This window comes from Ovis aries, chromosome X (genome assembly GCF_016772045.2).
Source record: "Ovis aries strain OAR_USU_Benz2616 breed Rambouillet chromosome X, ARS-UI_Ramb_v3.0, whole genome shotgun sequence".
Lineage (NCBI taxonomy): Eukaryota > Metazoa > Chordata > Mammalia > Artiodactyla > Bovidae > Ovis > Ovis aries.
Genome location: NC_056080.1, coordinates 108,563,930 through 108,586,172, shown reverse-complemented (window position 1 = coordinate 108,586,172; position 22,243 = coordinate 108,563,930). Strand labels below are relative to the sequence as shown.

Here is a 22,243-nt window from a genome sequence, read left to right as displayed (position 1 = left end):
CCTTAAATAATCCAAACTTAAATATATATATAAAGATTCCTCTAAACACATCAAATAAAAGCCATTTCTGGGAGCTATGATTCCAATTTCAGAAACAGGGAATGACTTACCAAAACTTCTTGATTTTTTTTTTTTTTTTTTTTTTTTTTGCAAAGCTGAGGAATCCCTACTGAAGGCTCATTCTGGTCCACCCACCCACTTGTGTGGGAGTGCTACACACTGCTCTTAATTTCATAGAACGTATCTGTGGTTTCCTTCTTCTACATTTAGATTGCAACCTTTATGGTAGCCTACCATGTTTTTAAGTGTTGATAATATTTTGGTTCAAACACAGCATTTATGTAAGTCATTTTATTGCCTAATGAAAATAGCATAAATAATGTAATATTGGAAAATCAATGTATCTCAGTGTCCTGGCCACACCTGTTCACTTTCAGCCTTCCCCCCTCACCCTTGCCTTTTTTTTTTCTGGCCTTCAGAGGACTGCTTAGACCCCATGTGTTCTGGCCATGGCATCTGTGTAAAAGGAGAATGTCACTGTTCTACTGGTTGGGGAGGAGTCAACTGTGAAACTCCACTTCCAATATGTCAGGAGCAGTGCTCAGGACATGGGACTTTTCTTCTGGATGCTGGCACGTGCAGCTGCGATCCCAAGTGGACAGGGGCTGACTGCTCAACAGGTACATCAGAGTCTAATTTTTCACCCTCTTCCCTCACTCCTGAGTTCTTACTGGTCTTTACCTTAAGGTAATATTTCTTAAAGTCAGATCTGTATGACTTCATGTATGCCTTCATAAGGGGCTTCCACATGTTCCCTAGGCTTGTATTTTACTGAGTTTTCATATACAACACACCACTGAGCTTTTCATTGCATTTTTCATTGTTATAGTTCTGTAGTTGAACCTCTGTCTTCATTTTGCACTCTCCTGTAGTTATTCCATCCATTTTGGAGTCTGTTATGATCAGTTCTCTATAGATTATTTCAAATCTATGTCTTACTTCACTCTGGATGACAATCCCTAGGTCCATCCATGTTGCTACAAATGGCATCATTTTATTCTTTTCTATGGCTGAGTAGCATTCCATTGTATATATGCACTACCTCTTCTTTATCCATTCCTCTGTTGATGAGCATCTAGGTTGCCTCCATATCTTGACTATTGTAAACAGTGCTGCAATGAACATTGGGGTTCATGTATCTTTTCAAGTTAGTTTTCTCTGGATATATGCCTAAGAGTGGGATTGCTGGATCATATGGCAACTCTATTTTTAGTGTTTTAAAGAATCTTCATACTGTATTCCATAATGGTTGCGCCAATTTTCATTCCCCCCAACAGTGTAGGAGGGTTCCCTTTTCTGACTTTGGAAACATCTTAATACATGAATGAACACTAAAAAGATGATTATGTGTTTATCAGGTGGATTTAAGAGCCAAGAACATTCCAGGCAGAAGGAATAATTTAAACTAAGAAATGTGAATCCAAATATTCCATTTGGCGACTTGCTAGTCATTGGGTGTGGCTGCACCTAGGAATCCAGAAGATATAATTGGAGAGATGGGCAGGGATGAGAACATAGGGAGTTTTGTTTACACGCCATGCTAAGGAACTTGCATTTCTTCTTGACACAGTAAGAAGCTACTGCGTGGTTTATAACAGATTGTGTTTTAGGTCAAGGTTAGGAAACAGGACATGGTTACTATATAAGTGCTGCTGGAGGCAGGAATTATCACTAACCATGATTTCTACATTGAGAGATTGGGTAACTGATCACAAGTCTTAGTTGCAGCCTGTGAAATCTAGTTCCCTGACCAGGAATCGAACTTGAACCTCCTGCATTGGGATCATGAAGTCTTAGCCACTGGACCACCAGAGAAGTCCGCTTAAATATTCTATAAACAGATTTTCCTCGAGCACTTACTGTGGGCCATGTGCTAACTCTTGGGATACATCAGTGAGGAGTACATGATTCCTGCACTACTGGGACTTTCAGTCTGGCTGGAGGAGATAGAGTCAACAATGAATAAGAGCTATACAAATCTTTGAAACAAGAGGAAAGTGAGAGCTAGTGAGGTTAAATTATTTTTCCAAGGTCACAGAGCTGGCTAATTGCAAACCTGAAAGTTGTTTTCAGGACTGTTGATTTCATCCCACATCTAGCATTTCTTTTCAGCCTCCACCCTCACCCCCTCCAAAGGAAGAGTTAGACAAGGAGCAGGGACTCAGGTGAATAGATTAGCTTATGGAAAAGGGAACCTTCAAGGAAATGAAGGGCATCAAATATCCACTGCATTCTTGTCCAGATGTAACATGGATTCAAGGTAGACTAAAGTAGAATGGGGGCTTCCCTGATAGCTCAGTTGGTAGAGAATCCGCTTGCAATGCAGGAGACCCTAGTTCGATTCCTGAGTTGGGAAGATGTGCTGCAGAAGGGATAGGCTACCCACTCCAGTATTCTTGGGCTTCCTTTGTGGCTCAGCTGGTACAGAATCCACCTGCAATGTGGGAGACCTGGGTTCGATCCCTGGGTTGGGAAGATCCCCTGGAGAAGGGAAAGGCTATCCACTCCAGTATTCTGGACTGGAGAATTCCATGGACTGACTATATAGTCCATGGAGTTGTAAAAAGTCAGACACGACTGAACAATTTCCACTTTCACTTTCAAATTAGAAAGTGGACTAAAGCCACATCCATCCATTCTGGATGCAATAGAAAAAGAACACTAGAAGCACCTCTTGGTCAGAGAAGCAAAAGGGTGAATAGGTATGACCCCAAACTCTGCAGTCTCTCAGGCAAAAGCCTTCCTAATAAAATTACCAACTTGAAAACTAGGGAAAGGAAATGCCTTCTGAATCTCCGGTGTCATGGTAGGAATAGTCCTTCTGTGATTTTTAAGCTCCATAAAGGTTGTTCCCACAGAGCATATTTAACCATCGAGATGATCTCACTGTGCAGACTTTTAATTGAGTATGCTCAGTACAGGAAGCAATTTAACATCTGATTCTTATAATGGATCATGTCATTTCAAAGGTGGATATGCTCTTTGCCATTGATCATTCTCTTCCTCTAAGTGCATGAAGCTTAGCTGTTAGCATGTTAACTGTGTTGCTCTGATACCAAGGGGACTGCAGTGAATGGTTTACTGATTATTTCCAGTCTGTTTTCTAGATACACTGAGTATTGTTAGCGGCTCTGAATGGATACTTGATATAGGGTTCTTTCACCTGGAGGTCTCATGGTACTTCACAAAGGTTAACTCATTAGTCTTTAAAAAACACCTCAAGGGGAATACAACAGAAGTTTGTTATAACATAGTTTAGATTTGGATATACTGCAGGTCAAATCATGCTCCCTTAAAATAGAGCTCCTTGCCATGAAATCTCAGTAATACATTTAGCCCTATACTGAAGATACTGGCCGCAGCTTCGAAGATCGGCATTGTAAAACACATCTACTACATTTCTTTCATAAAATCTGGCTTCTCCTGGTCTCATAGTCTCTGAGGAGGAGTATAAAAGCAGAATTTAGAGCTTTGTACTCCTTTCTTCTTGATGAAACTTCCTGTGAGCCACTCTATCTATTGTTATTCTCAGATAACAGACTGTGAAATTTATGGAAGATAAGCATCCACAAAGAGAGGACAGTTTCTGTCCTTTCTACCATAATCCCCTCTCATTATCCTGGATCTTAGAACTGGATTAATCAGCTAGAGAGATAGAACATTAGGTCCTGAAGTATGGACCATAGCCTGCCAGGCTTCTTTGTCCAGGAAATTTTTCAGGCAAGAATACTGGACTGAGCCACCTGGGAAGCTCTGTGTGTGTGCGTGTGTGTGTGTGTGTGTGTGTGTGTGTACACAGTTGCTATATAACAGGAATCATCTGTAGTTCTGGGTGAAGATTCCATAAGGCTTTGTTGTAAGGATATTTATTTTCAGGCTATCCTATGACATGTGACCATTTTGTCCATTGGAGAGATGACACTGTGTGTGTGCTTGTGCTCACGTGTGCTTGTGTGTGTATTCACAGCATAGTGATTTTGAGTAACTCATTTAAATTTTTTGAGTCTCAGCTGCCTCATTTTTGAAATGGTAGAAGATTAGCCAAGTGGCTCTTGAGACCCTTTTCAACACTGAAATCTATGGTTCTTTAGCCTGTCTATTGAGCTGTTGACACTGATTATCGATGGTTTGTGGATATAGTTCATAAACTCTCAACTCCATATTGTTTATGATGAGAAAATATTAATTGCAAATAACTTTGTTTATGTTATAATGAAATCCACACTTTAATATATAGACCATTTTGTTTGAGAATCTACCTCTATTTGTAGAGATACACATGTACACACACACATAAACATGTGTGTATATAACAATGTCTTGTTATGTTTTTAAGTGTTCCCTAATGGATGGTGATATGCATCTACTAATAAAACAGATAATTAGAGGAGGAAGTTGTAAAAGGCTTATATAATTATAATTGCTAGAAAAACTTTCCTTGATTATACAAGTATCATATGCTTTTAGAACATTATTCATTTTCCCCTTTATTGAAAGCGCCAATAATCAAAAGGTTTTCATCTGATTCTACATATCTGTCACATATAATGCGTCAGTTTCCTGAAATTTCCAGGTATTGAGTAGGTCATTTGAAATGATTAGTGTATACTGTATTTTTCCTATAGATATTATAGTAACAGCAGGGTTGTACATGCCATTTGATAAAGAAGCTTTGTTCAAAACAGAATGTACATGCTACAGGCACAGCTATATAGTCATTCATCATGCCACTGAAGGGAAAAATCCACTCATATATAAAGTAACTGAAATTAAGTGTCTTCAATAGAAAAGAGATAATCAGCGTAACCAGATTAGGAACGTAGGGTTGCAAATAATCTTGTCTATTCAGTTTGGAATACACACCTGAATTTCTTAAGAGCTGTAGCTGAGTCCACAAAAGAGAAGTCTCTACTAGTTATCAAACAATGTTAATATATTATAATGAACAAATTTCATGGACTGAAAAGCTCAAATATAGACAATCAGTCACTGAAACATGATGGAAAGTTTTATACTGCTTTTTAGCATATAGGGACAAAAAGGCTTATGACTAATTCCTATGTAGGCTTAATTATTTTTAATTTGCATTCAAAGTATGACAACCTCTGATCAAGTTTAGCATGCGTGGGGCTGGTGCATGGGGATGACCCAGAGAGATATTATGGGGAGGGAGGTGGGAGGGTGGTTCATGTTTGGGAACGCATGTAAGAATTAAAGATTTTAAAATTAAAAAAATAAAAAAATAAAAAAAATAAAGTCACTTTTTTCTATTCTGGAAGAAATAAAGGGTAAACCTTAAGGTGACTCTGATTTGATTGATTTAATAAAATAAACCCCTGCTTGAAACATAATGGCTACACCATTAACACCACAGGGAGGTAAGAACATTAACTGTAGATTTGCGGAATCTGTCAGTGCAGTTCATCAGTGGCACTAGAAATACAACCCCCAAAGCATCCTTAATAGAATTCAAGTCAGATTAAGAGTGTAAGAATCCACAAAAATATTTTTGGGAGGCAGATATGAAATGGAAAAAAAAATCATACTATTATCATGATTTCCTAGCAATACATCCTACTCAGAGATGGCTTGACACCCCCTAAGTTTTTTTGTCTTGAGTGAAAATAGAAATCAAACCCCCCCAAAATTCTCAGATTCAAAAATACCTTATCTTTATCAAAGAGAGTCCATTTAATAGCCATCAAATCTTATGATGTGATTTAAAGCACATCAAATATCAAATGTTTTCAAAATACATCTTTTACATTTTGTTCTAAGGCGATAAAAACCATACCTTTTCTGTCATCATTAGCAGACTGCAATGCAAAAATCCAGTGAAACTTTTGACAATTTGACAAGTTTGAACAGTGAGGTAAATTTGCAGCTCCCTCTCTGTAAATCTGAGCTAACTCTGCTGACTGTTCCAGGACATTAAAGCTTTAAAATTGTTTTTCAAACCAGGGACATATATTTAAGGTGGCAACTGTGAGGTAAGAAAATGTAATTAAGTAAACCTGAGTCTGAGGAGGCATGCTTATTTACATGTCTCAAGTACAGTTAATAATAAGGAGTGCATTTGGAAAGACCAATAGGAGCATCAAAAGAAACCAGGAAAATTTTGTACTGTACCATTAAATGCATTCCTCCCATTCACCCAAACTTTTTCTGAATTCCAAGTTCATTTTCTGTTTGGCATTTTTCTCAATTCATGTTCATCTGCATGAAATGAAATAGACCCAGAAAAGGGTGTAATCTGAAAGTTGTGTTTGGCCCTGTAGGTGAGATCCTGCAGGAAAGGTGGCCACCTGGGTGCTCCCCTCCACAGTCTGACCTGCTGCCTGCTTCTCTGACATGGGCGGTGGGGGTTGGTCTGAGCAGGGGCAGGGCAGGAAGGTAGAAAGGGTCTCTAGTAGAGATGGTTGAGAGAGGCTTTGAAGGAAGCCAGAATTCAGTTGTGCAAAATCAGTGGCCAAGATATGGAGAAGGATCAAAATAAGTTTTTCCAATCCTGTACAAAATCAAATTATTAGAGATATTAAAGAGCACTGTATACATTCCCCCCCCCCATAAACTGAAAGATACTTTCATTCCTGTAATAAAAATATCCTGCATTTATCCATTGGTTTTAATTTTTTCTCCAAATACTGACATAGCCATTTTCTTTATTTCATTATATTTTTTAATAAAGCCTTATTTTTCAGTCATGTACTTACTTTTATTTTTGGCTGCATGGGTTGGTACTTGGGATCTTTCATTGCAGTGCACAGACTCTCTAATTAGGGTGTGCTGGGCTCAGTAGTTGTGGCGTGTGGACCCAGCCACCCTCACAGCATGTCGAATCTCAGTTCCCCCACCAGGGATCAAACCCACATCCCCAGCGTTGGAAAGGGGATTCTTAACCACTGGACCACCAGCGAAGTCCCCCCATTCATTATTATGGCCATAATCCAGGGTCATTATTAGAGTGTGGATTGCATATTGAGCTTTGATAATAAAAACTACCTCTAGAACCTTTCCGGAGATTTGCTTTACATGTATTTTTCTGAGTCATCGGAAAGGGATAGGCTACCCACTCCAGTATTCTCAGGCTTTCCTTGTGGCTCAACTGGTAAAGAATCCATCTGCAATGTGGGAGACCTGGGTTCGATCCCTGGGTTGAGAAGAGCCCCTGGAGAAGAGAAAGGCTACCCACTCCAGTATTCTGGCCTGGAGAATTCCATGGGCTGTATAGTCCATGGGATAGCAAAGAGTTGGACACGACTGAGCAACTTTCACTTTCATTCTTCTGAGTCATTGGAAAGAAGAGGCATAGGAAGGACAGAGATTTATCCTTCATTAAAGAAGGACCGTACATTTTCACCTGGTAAGAACTTGACTTATACTTCCACATTCCAGTAACCTAGCAAACAGGTTTCTCTTATTCTCATAATATCATTAAGGTGTAAGCAGGGTTAATAATGTTTCCTCATTTTATAGCTGAAGGAACTAATCTGCTGTGAGACATGGGGAAACTTACTTTATTGTCAGTACTTCAGCGTTGAGGTTGGAAATAGAATTCGCAACCCAATGTCTTATCCTAAAGATCAGTGTGGATTAATCTTGTTTTTATCCTGCTTGTGACTTGCTGAGCCTCTTGAATATAAGAACCCATGTCTTCCATAAATCATAGAAAATATTTAGTCACTATTTCATTGAGTTTTGATTTTCATACTTTCTCTGCTACTTCCTTTTGGAATTTCCATTAGACTCTCCTGCTCTGGCCTCTATGTCTTTTATGCTTTTTCCAATTTTCCATTTCTTTGTTTCTCTGTTATTTTATTGGCAATTTCTTCAAATTTGTCTTCTGGCTCATGAAATATCTCTTCAGCTGTATTTATTATGATGTTCAACCCTTCCATTAAATTGTAAATTTCAGTGATTTCATTTCTAAAATTATTTAATTTGTTTTTCAAATATCTCTCATTAATTTTTGGCAATTTCTTGCTCCTTAATCCTGTCTTTATCTACTATTTTCTTTATGCATATTAAACATAGTTATTTTACATGCTATATCTGATAAATAGATCATGTTAAGGCTTTGTGGGCCTGGATCTATGGTTTCTTGTTTCTGTCAACTCTTGCATATGATCAGCTGGCTTTCTTACTTCTGTTCACTTTTTATAGTTGGTTAAAATATGTTGAAATTTTAAGTCTGGGGAAGATTTATGTTTGTTTCTCATAGGAAGTTGTCTGCACTACTTTTTACTGTAGTGTAGTTGATTTATAATATTTATTAGTTACAGGTATACAACATGATGACCATTTGTACTAATTTAAAGTTTAAATTAAAAATCTCAAGTTACAGTTTTGGGACCATACATTTAGTACAGACTCAGGCTCCAAACCCATGTGAAACCCAGCTAGTTACCATGAAGTCTCAGAGGAAGCTTGTTATTGAACATCTTCAGACCCAAGCCTGAGACAGATCATTTTCTTCTAACCTATTTTTGCAAGGCACATTTGCTTCTAGATTGGTTTGAATATGGATCTCTGATCCTGTACAGGCCCAAGGTTCAGCTAACAATCTATTTCCCACTCTGGACCCTCACCAAAACTCTAGGTTACCCAGATCAGCTGATGCCTCTGATGTCCTGGCAGAGCCCTAACTCTCCATGTAATCTTGGACTAATCAGCCACTATGGATCTCAATTTATACATCTGTAAAATGTGTTTTTCAGCTAAATTCACATTTCAATTTATTTTTAATAATTAACATTTTCACTTTAAGTGGAGAAAAATATTTAAGTTGCAATTAAATCAAGAATTTTTTTTCTACTGGGTTATGTGTAAACACATTAGAGTTCAACAAACCTAGAAGAGTTTATTCCAGCTAGAAAAATGGTTCAGCTAGTGAGCTTTAAAAGAGTGTTCTGAGAAGTATTGTTCAAAAGATGTTTCTGGGACTTCCCTGGTGATACAGTGGATTAGAATCCACCCGCCAGTGCAGGGGGCCTGGATTCGATCCCTGGTCCGGGAAAATTCCACATGTCATACAGCGACTAAGCCTGAGTACCACACCTACTGAGCTCATGCTGTAGAGGCTGCGAGTGACAACTACTGAAGCCTGCGTGCTCTAGAGCCCAGTGCTCTGCAACAAGAGTAAGCCCAAGCACCAAAATTAACAAGAGTAGCCCCCTCGCTCGCCACAACTAGGGAAAGCCCGTGTGCAGCAACAAAGACCCAATGCAGCCAAAAATAAAATGAATAAATTTTATTTAAATTTATATAAATAAATTTTTGTTATTGAAATAAATGGGAAAAAAAGATATTTCTGAAGCCATAGGAGCGAAAATTAACAGTGGAATCAAGAGTAAACAATTTAAACAATCAGAGACAGCTTGCCACACATTTCTGGTAGGTCCATTCATTTTTAAAATTGAATTGTGCATGTCAAACAATGAAAGTTAAAGCATTCTAAATACTACTGCCTATTTTCATTTCCAGCTGTCTTTGTTTATTTCTTCTTTGACAGACTTTTGACATAATCATAGAATATTCACACTAGATTAGATCTTAGAGATCACCTAGTATTGTCTTTCCTTTTATAGAAGAAAACTGACGCCCAGAAAGGTTGAATGATTTGTGTAAGGACCAACCTAGATAGCATATTCAAAAGCAGAGACATTACTTTGCCAACAAAGGTCCATCTAGTCAAGGCTATGGTTTTTCCAGTAGTCATGTATGGATATGAGAGTTGGACTGTGAAGAAAGCTGAGCGCCGAAGAATTGATGCTTTTGAAGTGTGGTGCTGGAGAAGACTCTTGAGAGTCCCTTGGACTGCAAGGAGATCCAAGCAGTCCATTCTGACGGAGATCAGCCCTGGGATTTCTTTGGAAGGAATGATGCTAAAGCTGAAACTCCAATACTTTGGCCACCTCATGCGAAGAGTTGACTCATTGGAAAAGACCCTGATGCTGGGAGGGATTGGGGGCAGGAGGAGAAGGGGACGACAGAGGATGAGATGGCTGGATGGCATCACTGACTCAATGGACATGAGTTTGGGTGAACTCTGGGAGTTGGTGATGGACAGGGAGGCCTGGCATGCTGCAATTCATGGGGTCGCAAAGAGTCGGACACGACTGAGCGACTGAACTGAACTGAACTGAACTGAATTGAATGTAGCTGATTAGATACATAGTTAATATGAGAGACAAGTCTCAATGTCTGGTTTAGACCTTTTGTCTAACATACCATTAAGAGAGCCTTGTTCAAATTCAAGAGACATTACCTTTCCATTGTCATCACTTCCACTGAATCTCTAGGAAAATTAGCAGTGAATATATACACAGGGCAGGATCCCAGAGTCTATCTCTTCCTTGACTATCACAATGTTATGATTAAGGGGAGAAGTAGGTTGATGAAAGTGATCTGAGCCAGTGTTGGGGAGGAGGAAACAGTGTTATGAAAACTGTCAGAGTTTCAGCATAGAAAAGTCAGACAGAACTGACCTCAAATCCCAGCTCTTCCTCTAAGTTACTATGTGACCTTGAATAAGTTACTTGGTTTCTCTGAGCCTCTCCTATAAAATGGGGAAATAATTCCTACTTTGTTAGGGTAGTTGTAAGAGTTAAATGAGATAATATATGTGAAACACCTAACATAGTGCTTCTCCCATAGTAGACATTAGATTATAATAATAAATGGTAGCCATTATTGTCATTATATTTCAATTCTCATTGTAAAGACACATTTCAAAGACAAATCTTTTGTAAGTAGAAGATAAATTAGTAGCTGTCTCACAGAATTCATTTTCAGACATGGTAAAGCTGAATTAATTTTAAGGAGTATGAAAATTCTTTCTATTCCAAAGTCATTACATTTTTTTTTTATCCCCACCTGAGTGGTGTTATTTTTTTGTTTGTAGAACAGATGTTTCACTGAAAAGTTAGGTGAAAAGTATTTATTCTATCTTTTCACTCCCTTTAAGCCCTGCTCTTCATCATAAACTCACATTCAAGGAAAATTTACATTCCTGGTCTGTCTGCTAAGATTAGGTTTAGTGACAGGAAATACTCCCTCAGGGGAGGCAAATAAAAGAGTAGCTTAAACAAGATATAACTGTGACCTTACTTTCACACAAAAGAAATCTAGAAGTAGGTGACGACAGACCAAGGCTTAGGTGATGACTCCAGAAAGATTCTTCTGGCTCACACCTCTCGTATCCCTCAAGATAGGACTTTCATCCTCACTGTACACAATGGCAGCCAATGTTCCAATCACCACATCTTCATTCCAGATAAGATGAAAGAGTGGAGGGGGAAATGGTCTGTTTGCTCTCTTTTAAGGAGACTTCATTTATGGTACTGCTAGAAACATTCGTTTATATCTCACTGACCAGTAACTAAGTCATGTGACCACACCTAGATGCAAAGGAAGACAAGAAATATAATCTTTGTTTAAGGAAGCCATGTGAACAGCTAAATAACATCAAATTTCACTGTAGCATTCAACTTTCCAACTAGCAGAATGGGGCGACATGATCAGTTGTGTGACTCGCCACATCTTCAACATAAAACCAAGCCCATAGCTCAGTGGAAATAAAAGTTTCTTTGTATTGAGACCAGTGAGACACTTTCCCTACAGATCATCTTCAAGATTTTATATGGAAAAATGAACTAAAGTATCTCCTTATTAGTTATAATTTTGATTACATATTGAAATGATAATACTTTGGACATACTGGGTCAGATACTATATATTTATTAACATTAATTTCACCTGCAGTCTTAATGTGGCTACTAGAAAATTTAAGGTTGCATCTGTGACTTGCATTTGAGGCTCACTTTCTATTTTACTGGACAGCACTGCTGTGGCATATGGCAGTATTAAGTTTAGCCTGGAAAATATAATTAAATGTATTTTCCAAATTGAACTGAATATATTCAGATACCAAGGTAACTTGGATAAGTACTTTGTAGTATAGGATTGTTGACAAAGTCAGCTATATGTGGAAAAGGTTTACCAAAAATGATTATTTGGGTTTTAGCATAACTGACCAAGTCATTTTTGGCAATATTAAGACACCAAGGGTAACCATAAACCTGGTTCTGGTTTATGACAATAAAAGCATAAGAAAGAAATATAAATGAATGTATATACTTCCTAAGACAGGAGAAGTATCAAATCATTATACTCACATTTCTGCAAAATATGCTAAAGACTACAAATGTGGGACAGTAGTAGCATAATTAAATGCCTAGTGACAATCTATTCCTGTATAGTACACAGGCCTCAAAGGCCCAGACTTTCCACCTCTCAAGAAGGAAACCAACGTATGTTTTAAATAAAATGTCTAATAAAGCAATAGGTTTATAACTTTGTTGGATAAGTTTTTATGTCATAAAATGAATTAGAACACTCGAGTCCAGCTGTAAAACTTATAGATAATAAGCAAACTGGCACAGATTAGAGCTTGTCATTCAGAATGTCTCTAGGGTGATTCTTCAGCCATGAAATCTTCCTCAGATGCTTTATTTAGCTTGATTGTTTAAAAAATCATGTGTGCTCTGTAAGGGGGAATTACTAAAACATAGACAGAGGTGGCTCGGATCACCAAGTTGTCAGCTGACATCCAAGCTGCCATGACCTCCCTCTCCCAGTTTATACCTTGTGTAAACCTCTGTGTATACCACAGAGCCTGGCCTCTTTACAGGATGGAACAATCAGATTCAGATCTTTCCACAAGGTCATATTAAATCTGACATTTTAACTTAGCAATAAGCTTTTCATAAACACAACTTGACTTTTATAAAAATCCAACAGCCTCTTTTTATTTATGAAGGTCACCACATTAACCTGGCCAGAATTGTTTGTTTTTCTCTATCCACGATTCTTGGCAAGCCAGATATTAGGACACTTAGAGACAGAGAATGTGTCCATTTTCATTATCATCAGCTCATTCATAATGGAATATGTCCTTCACTTGAGGCCCATGAGGGAAGGATTGAAATGGTCCTTGGGAATCAATGGATTACCGATAGAACATGAAAGCACTCAGTCCATCTCAAACCTCTCAGTCTCCAGACATTGTTAGTCCAAACATAAATGCAAAAAAGCTCCAGAACACTATATCAAGGGTTACAATAGTGACAAAATTATTTATTTCTGCCTTTGTCATAATATCCATCTAAGCAAAATAGTGAAAAAGGGGGAGCTAATCTTAGTCAATAATCCTACATAGCAAATACTCTTGCCTGGAAAATCCCATGGATGGAGGAGCCTGGTGGGCTGCAGTCCATGAGGTCGCTAGGAGTCGGACACGACTGAGCAACTTCACTTTGACTTTTCACTTTCATGCATTGGAGAAAGAAATGGCAACCCACTCCAGTGTTCTTGTCTGGAGAATCCCAGGGATGGGGGAGCCTGGTGGGCTGCCGTCTATGGGGTCGCATAGAGTCAGACACGACTAAAGCAACTTAGCAGCAGCTAGGCTAGATACAGATAAAGTTTCTTGTAGATTTATCCTACAACCTCCTCTTCAGTACCAGCAAGTTAGGTACATAAATACATTTTTTATGTGTGAAGAAATTTCCTTTTGGGTTAATATATCCCCCTCTAAAAATATATCTCTCTCTAAAAGATTGGTTCATGGGGAAGCAACCCACACGGTCCCTGAAGACTTCTGGTAGAAAGCAATAGTATCTACCACCATCCTAGAATTCCACTCTGAAAATATGATTAATTCTGCCATAAGGAGCATAGAAAGGATAAAAGTTTAAAGACGATTTTAAAAGGGCCATATATCTCAGCAAACTGTGTGCACATTGAAAACAGGAGATATACAAAGGTAAAGGCAAATCATTTCCAGATTGTCAAGGAACTGAATCAGGATGGAAAGTTAGACAGTCCAGTATATACATCAGACATTCAATAACAGCTCACTGTACTTCTGCCAAGTTTTATAGTTGTTATTGTTTTTTACAGGGAAAGAGGCAAAACTCTCATGTATGGGAAGATACTTGTGTTGAGTACAAGATCTCATGAACATGTTAAAACCAATCAAAAAAGACAATGCAACAGCAGGGTTTTGGAATGCCAACCTGGCATTCTTTGGAATGCCTGAGAAATTCTGGTTCTCAAAGAACACTTTGGTAACTCAGAGAATTCTAGTTTACATAGATAGATATGCCCAGTGTAATTTTTATGTAGTATATTGTCTGCTAAAGTGTCTACCAACACTGGATCAGTTCACCGTAATCTGGCAGACAAAAAAGTTCTGCCTGCAAAGTTGCCAGACCCTTACTTCTAGAAGTGTATTAGACATAACTTTTCTGGCCTGGATTATCTGTAGCATGGTGGGGCTCATTAATGACTATAATGATGATTATGGTAATAATAATAATAATATATTTATTAAACTCTCACTATATACGTGTTTTACAAATATTATCCATTTAATCATCATGACAAGTCAGTATTTCTAAAGTATTTTCTATACAACTCTTTCCTGCAAGATGTTACAAACAAAAAACATTCTATGGTGAAAAACTAAAAGGAGAAATCTACAGGTTAGCTCCCACTTGAAAATTCACCAAGCATATTCTCATGTTATAGATTCTAAAAATTCCCTGCAATAAGGAAAGCTGTCTACCATAGCTTCACCACAAAACTTTGATCAGTAAACGCTTAATGCTTCTTTATATCCTACAGAGATAGAAGTGTTCTTTAGAACCACTTTGGGAAACAGTGCTGTAGAACATTATCATCATTTTATAGAGAAAGAAATGAAAACCTAGAGAAATTCAGCAGTGTTCCTTAGATCACGTAGCCAGCTGAAGGCAGGTCTATTTATTGCCAAAGTCCATACTCATCATTAACTGTAATGACTCAGATAATTGTTATCCTGTATTAACTATTATGTTCAGTATAGTGTGTGTATATATATATATGATATATATATTTATATCCTTTCAGCCTTGTAACAGTATATATATGTATATATATAGTGTGTATATATATACACACATATACACAGTATATATATACACATATACACAGCATATGTATATATATACAAACTATATATATATAGTATATGTGTATGTGTATATATATATATATATATCCTTTCATCCTTGTAACAGTCCTGCAGTGAGAATACTGTTATTCCCATTTTATAAGTGAAGAAAATGAGCTTGATTAGAGCCAGTGGCTTACTAGGACTGTCAACGGGACTGTAGAGTCAGCAGGTTCTACTTATCTAGCCCTAAGCAAATTACCTAACCTCTTGAATGCTCAATGTCTGTATCTGTAAAATGGGTATAATATCCCTGGTGTATAATGGTTAGTCAGTAAAGTTTCTAAAACAAGTTTAACCAAGCCAGTATACTTTGAAATAACCACATACTGAGGTTTAACATCATTGGAAGTATGGTCCATGAATTTATTCATTGCCTCTAAGGTAGATATGAACTTGATATCAATCAAATTTTTAGGCATCATTAGAGAAAGCAGTTGAGGGCCAAAGAGTAGCAGGCAATCAAATAAACCCCAGGCCCAGGGAGAGAAGATATAAATTCTGTAAAGGTCATACTTTCAGATTCAATCATAAAGGTTCAGCATAGTGTAGTACAAAGAACACAATTTAGAGTCAGACCGAGTATAATGCCAGCCTCACCCCTAATTAGCCACATGACCTTAAGCAACTCATTTAACCTCTCTAAGCAACAACACTTCATCTCAGACATGGAATTAACACTACCTTGCAAGGTTGCCATGAAGATGAAATGTGGTAATGTCTGCAGAGATTCTAGCCCTGCACCTGGCACTCATGACATGGTAGCTTTGGCCCCTAGGACCTTGGCTTCTACCTTCTAGAGCAGCAAGCTTTAACCAACAAAATGGAAATTATCTGTGAACGGGCATCTGTCTGATCCCAGAAATGTGTCTGGCGCCCTCTGCATCTTTCAGGGTGATCTGAAGTGGAAATGGATGTTAATTACAATCTTTTAAATATCAATCTCAAAGTATTCTCAGTCGCTGTGAAAGTGACATGTGTCACTGTGAATAAGGAATCCTGAGAGAATAAAGTAATCAAAAATAATTTTTTTAAGCAACAGGGAAGGAAGATTTCCCAACTTTGGCAGCTGATTTACATCTATTACACTGATTTAACCAGGTGCAAAATCCTGGGGCAAAATTCAAATAGCACTATTTTTACCCCTGCAGATTTCAAGCAAGGTATAAGTTGTGTACATGTTTATTCAAATATCTTATAGATGTGGTATAGATACAGTTGGGGGCATCTCCCCTTTTCTGTGCTGAGGCTGGAGCACACTCTAATGACCACCTCAATAAAAGTGCACATAGCATTTTATCTCTCAGCACATATTTAAATCAGAACATCACACGCACACAAACATGCATACACTTCAACACTCATGCACACATTCTTAAACACACTTGTATCCATGCACATACTCTTTAACACACTGCACAGTCACACATATACTGAAATACACCATAGTACACTCCTGCATGCACTCAAACACACATGCTGGCCCACTTATACACACCCATGCCCACTTGCACACATTCACACACTCTGTTCACACGCACACAATGTATTGTCCATTTATAAAGAATATTGTCATTAGTTTGAATGAAAAGAAAATTATTTTATAATATCCTCAGCCTAATGCTTCTTTTATGTGCCCATTGAACACTTCAAAATTTATTTACTTAGGTTGTATTCTACATGAGAAAGGGTAGAGAATTTTAAAGGTTGTAAATTGTATTCTGCCCTTTTAAAAGTTAACTCTCTGTCATTCTATCTGCAAATACAGAGCATCTTTAAAACTGAAGTGCTTTGGGAAAAAAACTTAAAATTTTGTAATAGTCATAAATTGGTATGTGCACTGTAGAGTAATCTAAAATCATTAGAATGATGCATTTTTTTAAGTAAGTGCCTCACAAGAAAATGAGTGAAGCAATATCACAGTGTATTAATGGAGCTCGAGACATCTTAAATTGATTTTGAAATTAAACATCAAAAACTGCAACTTGAAAAAATAATTAGGTAAACCATTATATTGCAATCAAAAAAATTTTTAAAAAACCTCTTGAAATTTAGGAAATTGCAAATTAAGGGTGTCAATCATCCTGATTTGGGAAGGGCACAGATTGTCAATGAAAAGAAAATATACGCCTACTTAAAATATTCTTGAAAACTGAACTGTGCCCAGGGTTTGCTGCTCTGTTTCCATTTCTGGTGGGACATCATTTTGCTTATATTACATATCAGTGTAAGAGCTTCCTTCTGACTTCTTGACCCTGTGATTCTTTTGCAAAGGCAGCTGGTGACACTAGCCTGGAGAAAATGGTCGTTATTCATCTCCTCTTTCCCACCCCTAATATTAGATTGAACTGTATGAAATTGCTGATGTTTGATCTATAAATGTGACATTGTCATATGATTCAACCTAATATTTTCAATAGAACTAGATTTAGAGGAAAAGAGGGTGCTAATTATCTAGTAAGCACTAGTGATAAAGAACCCACCTGCCAGTGTAGGAGACGTAAGAGACCCTGGGTGGGGAAGATCTCCTGGAGGAGGGCATGGTAACCCACTCCAGTACTCTTGTCTGGAGAATCCCATGGACAGAGGAGTCTGGCAGGCTACAGTCCACAGGGTCACAAAGAGTTGGACACAACTGGAGCAACTTAGCACACGCAGCACACCCCTGCCTAAGAAGGATTTAAGAAATATTCAACTTTATCTGGATTTCCCTATTATATGGATTAAACCCAGTCTCTGTCAATACAGGTGCCTGTAGTTTTGTTCTATCCTATTCTTCTTTTCCTGTCTTCCTGGGTCTCTAGCAACTCCTGTCAAGTGGAGTGATGAGATACAATCTTCACCCTCCTTCTAGGTAATTCTTCCTGTTATTTATTCTTCAGGGACACACTGGTGATATTTTGTACTTTGCTTGTGACCTTGATCATTTATAGTAATTATCTCCATAAGATGAATGATCTCAGCCTTGGCAAGAACTTACTCAGGCTCTGTGTAAGGCAGCAGGCTTATATTATGCACCTACTGTGTGCTGAATCCTATGTGCAGTAGGAATGAGATGTATAAACATAATGGTAATCCAAACAGTATACCTGTTATTCAAAATAGAAATCAGCCACAACTGAAATATGCCACAGCATCAGAATGGTTAGATAAACTAGGGTGCATTTTGGAATATCACCTTGCAATTACAGTGCCAACTAAGAATTTTTAACTTATATTAGAATGTTCTGAAGATACAAGAGGTCCAAAAGTAAACTAAAAATTGTATCCCATATGTCAATAAAGTACATTATGTACAGAATAGAAGGAAAGATGGCAAAATATTGACAGCATTTTTTTCTCTAGATTGTGGCTCTCTTTTTCTTCTTTACTCTTTTCTGTATTAGGGACTCACAGGATTTAGGAATATAGAGAGCAACATAACTTAGAACCCTAGACAAAAAGATCCTTGAGGACACAGTAAGGCCCTTATTCAATCAGAGAAGAGAGAGTTCATAAGAGACTTAGTATAGTCTTCAAGTACTTGAAAAGCTTTCAGATGGGGTATAGTGACCAGGTGTTCTCAACCCCATAAAAATAAACAGTAAAAAGATATAAATAAAATACAGCAAAAAAATCAAGTTTGGCCATATGGGAAAATTTCCGGGGGAAGGAGATCATTTAAAAATCAGAATTCCTTATGATGGCAAATCATGGCACTTCCTTTTTAGGTGATTTGAATAGCAATTTGTTTACCTGCCTATGAAGATTCAGGAACAATCTGGGCAACCTCCTGAAGGCAGAAGGCTTAACTGATTATACTCTTGAAATTACTTAAAGGCTTTGATTGCATCGCTTGTTTTGTGCCCTCAGAGCACATGGTGTAACTCTGGCCTCTGAACATTATACCTTTTATTTACCATGAACCATTCTGAAATCTGTTCAAATCCATCATGGTTGTCTTTAGGGAATGCAGCTGGAGAAGATGCTCAGTTCACTAGTGATCAGGGAAATACAAATCAAAAAGAGACTTCTTTTTTCATTCCTCACATTGACATATTGTTCAAGAGTATCTAGAAACAAGTGTTCTTTCACTCTCCTTGTAGGTTATTAAATGGTACAGTCTTTTGTCAGTATCTATCAAAATTTAAAATATACATAGCCATCATCCCAGTAATTCCATTTCTAAGAAATATCCTAGTGAAATGCCGGCACATATGCACAAAGAGGCATTGTTTACAATAGAAGAAAGTATAGAATCTATCTAAATGTCCATTTATAGAGATTAAACTATACAACATGCAGACTAGGGTATGTGCTAAGTCACTTCAGCCATGTCCAACTCTTTGCAACCCCATGGTCTATAGCCCACCAGGCTCCTCTGTCCATGGGATTTTCCTGGTGAGAATACTGAAATGGGTTGCCATTTCCTCCTTCAGGGGATATTGCAGACCCAGGGATTGAAACCCACATCTCTTAAGTCTCCTGTGATGGCAGGCAGGTTCTTTACCACTAGAGCCATCTGGGAATGCTATAGACTAAAAGAATGAGTTAGTTCTAAATGGACAATAGTATGTCTTAGAAATATTTCCCAGTCCTAGAAAAATATTCATTGATTTGAGAGATAGGATGTGTCAGAGGTATTAGAATTACAACATTATACCATTTAGGATGAAATACTAATCATATACCTCTATGCACAAATCTTAATTTCATACATAGAAAGATGTCCAGAGAAAATTTTTATCAAAGAGTCATTGGTGGTTACCCTCTTGGGAAGTAACTATGACTGGTGGCTCAAGATGTATTATTGTTTTATCTGTATTGAAAAGTCTTACAGTGAAAATGTATTTTTAATTACTTGTAATAGCATGTAATTAAAGACAAAGAAAAATTAGGAAACAGGTATGCAATATAGAAATGGAGGCAAATGTCTAAAATAGATGGTTGTGGCATTGACAAGGTAAAAGACTAGGAAAACTAAGCTAAAGCTAAAAAGGGCGGTGGCAGCAGGGTTTTCAGGGAGGGATGAAATATAATGGAAAGAATGGAATGATTACAAAACCAAAAATAAAAATTCTTAAGATTAAATAATACAAAAGTGCAGCACTGTGAATAAAAGTATAAAACTACTGAGTAATGCCCCATCAGATGTCAAAATGTGTTAGAAAATATAAGTAAACAAAAGAAGTTGGTACTGATGCTGAAGAGACACATCATGGGATGGGACAGGGTAGAAAGTCTAGAAAGCAACCGAGTATACAGAAGAGTTTGGAATATGATAAGTCAGCAAGGAGAGGATGGGTAAGCCAACATATTCTAAAAAGTTTCATCCCAACCCAAGCAGAATGAAAATCTCACTGCATCTCTCTGAATAAGTAGGAAAATGATAGGTGGCATAAAATTCCCCAGAGTAGGAGTACAAAGGAGTTTTTAGATACTACAGCATAAAGGAGTTTGAATGCTCCTGCTTTAAATATACGACATTTCATGGTCCTTGGTGTCTATATTTTTTAAACTTTTTACTTTGTATTGGAATATAGCTGATTAACAATGCTGTGATAGTTTCAGTCGAACAGCAAAGGGACTCAGCCATACATATACATGTATCCATTCTCCCCCAAACTCCCCTCCCATCCAGGCTGCCACATAACATTGAGCAGAGTTCCCTGTGTTATACAGTAGCTCCGCGGTGGTTATCCATTTTAAATATAGCAGCGCATACCTGTCCATCCCAAACTCCTTAAGTATCCCTTCCTCTCTTCCTCCCCCACCTACCCCTGGCTTTAGTTTCTATATGTTTACTCAAAGATTTTACTTTTCTGTGATGACACAGGAAATGATAAGGGAAGTTCTTAAGGATGTTTGTGAATGGAAGCCAGGTATTATTTTCCCTTAATATATAACCCTCACTTTCATTTTATCAACAGCCTCTTGCCTCTTCTGGTGAATTTATAAATAAGGTCTCATTGTCCAGGAATCTCAGTATTTCTCAGAGACTCTAAATGATCTCAGGGGGAAACTAACTAGTGAACTAGTTTCCTTTCTGGGAAAAATATATATATATATCACCATCATAACAGGAAGAAAAGCTTAATTCAAGTCCCTGAGGAATTGAAAGTAAAAATCATAGGGCAGCAAGATGGAAACCCGTAGGTTTTTGGAACCAATCCAAGTTGAACCAGAAGGCCTAATGCAGTCATTCATTGATTTGAGAGATAGGATATGTCAAAGGTATTAGAGTTACAATGAACACAGAAGCTACCTACAATGCAGAAGCTAGCCTGCCAACCTTTACTTGGTCATTTGCTGCTTGATATTACTGGCAGGAGGGCCAGAAATATTGCCTCTTCCCTGCCCCCTTTCCTCTTTACGTTATATCTAGTCAATTCTCAATTCCCCTCTGCTTCAGCTCCAGTTACCTCAAAAATAAACCTTCTCCGGAAAGCCTACCTTTATTATACATTTATCATTTTCCTCGTACTTGGCACTGTTCAGTCTAGTCAGCTATGAAAATTAGGGAGGAATGACTAGAAATCCCTTAGTATCCTTTTGTCTCAAGTCATCCTTATCATTCCCGTTTAGTGACACCTGTTCAGTGACACCTCTTAGGACATACAGCAAGATACTAAGCACCTTCATTTTTGCATAAAAGAAGAAAACCTAATTAACAGCATGCGTAGTAATGATGCTCAAAACTTTGGCATGATCCAAAAGAAGTCTAAAAATTATACAAACATCCTAATGACTGAACTTCATATACTGAGGAGTCTCAGGATTCTTCTAAAGGCCACTTTCTCTGTTAGATGCTTTTTTTTTTCTTAGCACCATGGCCAGAAGTGGGGAAGACACTCAGTAAAATAGAGTCTCCCTTCTTCAGACAGAAATATCTTAGGAAGATATGTTTTTGTTTGTGTTCTCTGAATTCCTATGTAAGTTCTCCCACTGGTTCATCTATAGACATTTAGCAAATACTCCCACTGTGTCAGGCACTGTGCTTACATGATGAAAAAAATCCAAACTCATCCCCTCCCTTCATAGAACTCACACTCGAGGTGGTCTGGTACCATTTGGTACCACCTCCAGGTGATCATGCATTCTCTTTCTACCATAGCACCATCACCAAGAATAAGGACTCATTCAGTTGTT

At 37.8% G+C, this 22,243-nt stretch overlaps 1 protein-coding gene across 1 annotated transcript in view; it reads left to right on the top strand.

Annotated features, from left to right (window-relative positions):
• TENM1 (teneurin transmembrane protein 1) overlaps positions 1–22,243 on the top strand; it is a 900,209-nt gene that overhangs the window by 631,552 nt on the left and 246,414 nt on the right. Inside the window, exon 14 of the mRNA XM_027963346.3 lies at positions 480–680. Coding sequence (XP_027819147.1) covers positions 480–680 — 201 coding nt within the window. The remainder of the gene's footprint in view (positions 1–479; positions 681–22,243) is intronic.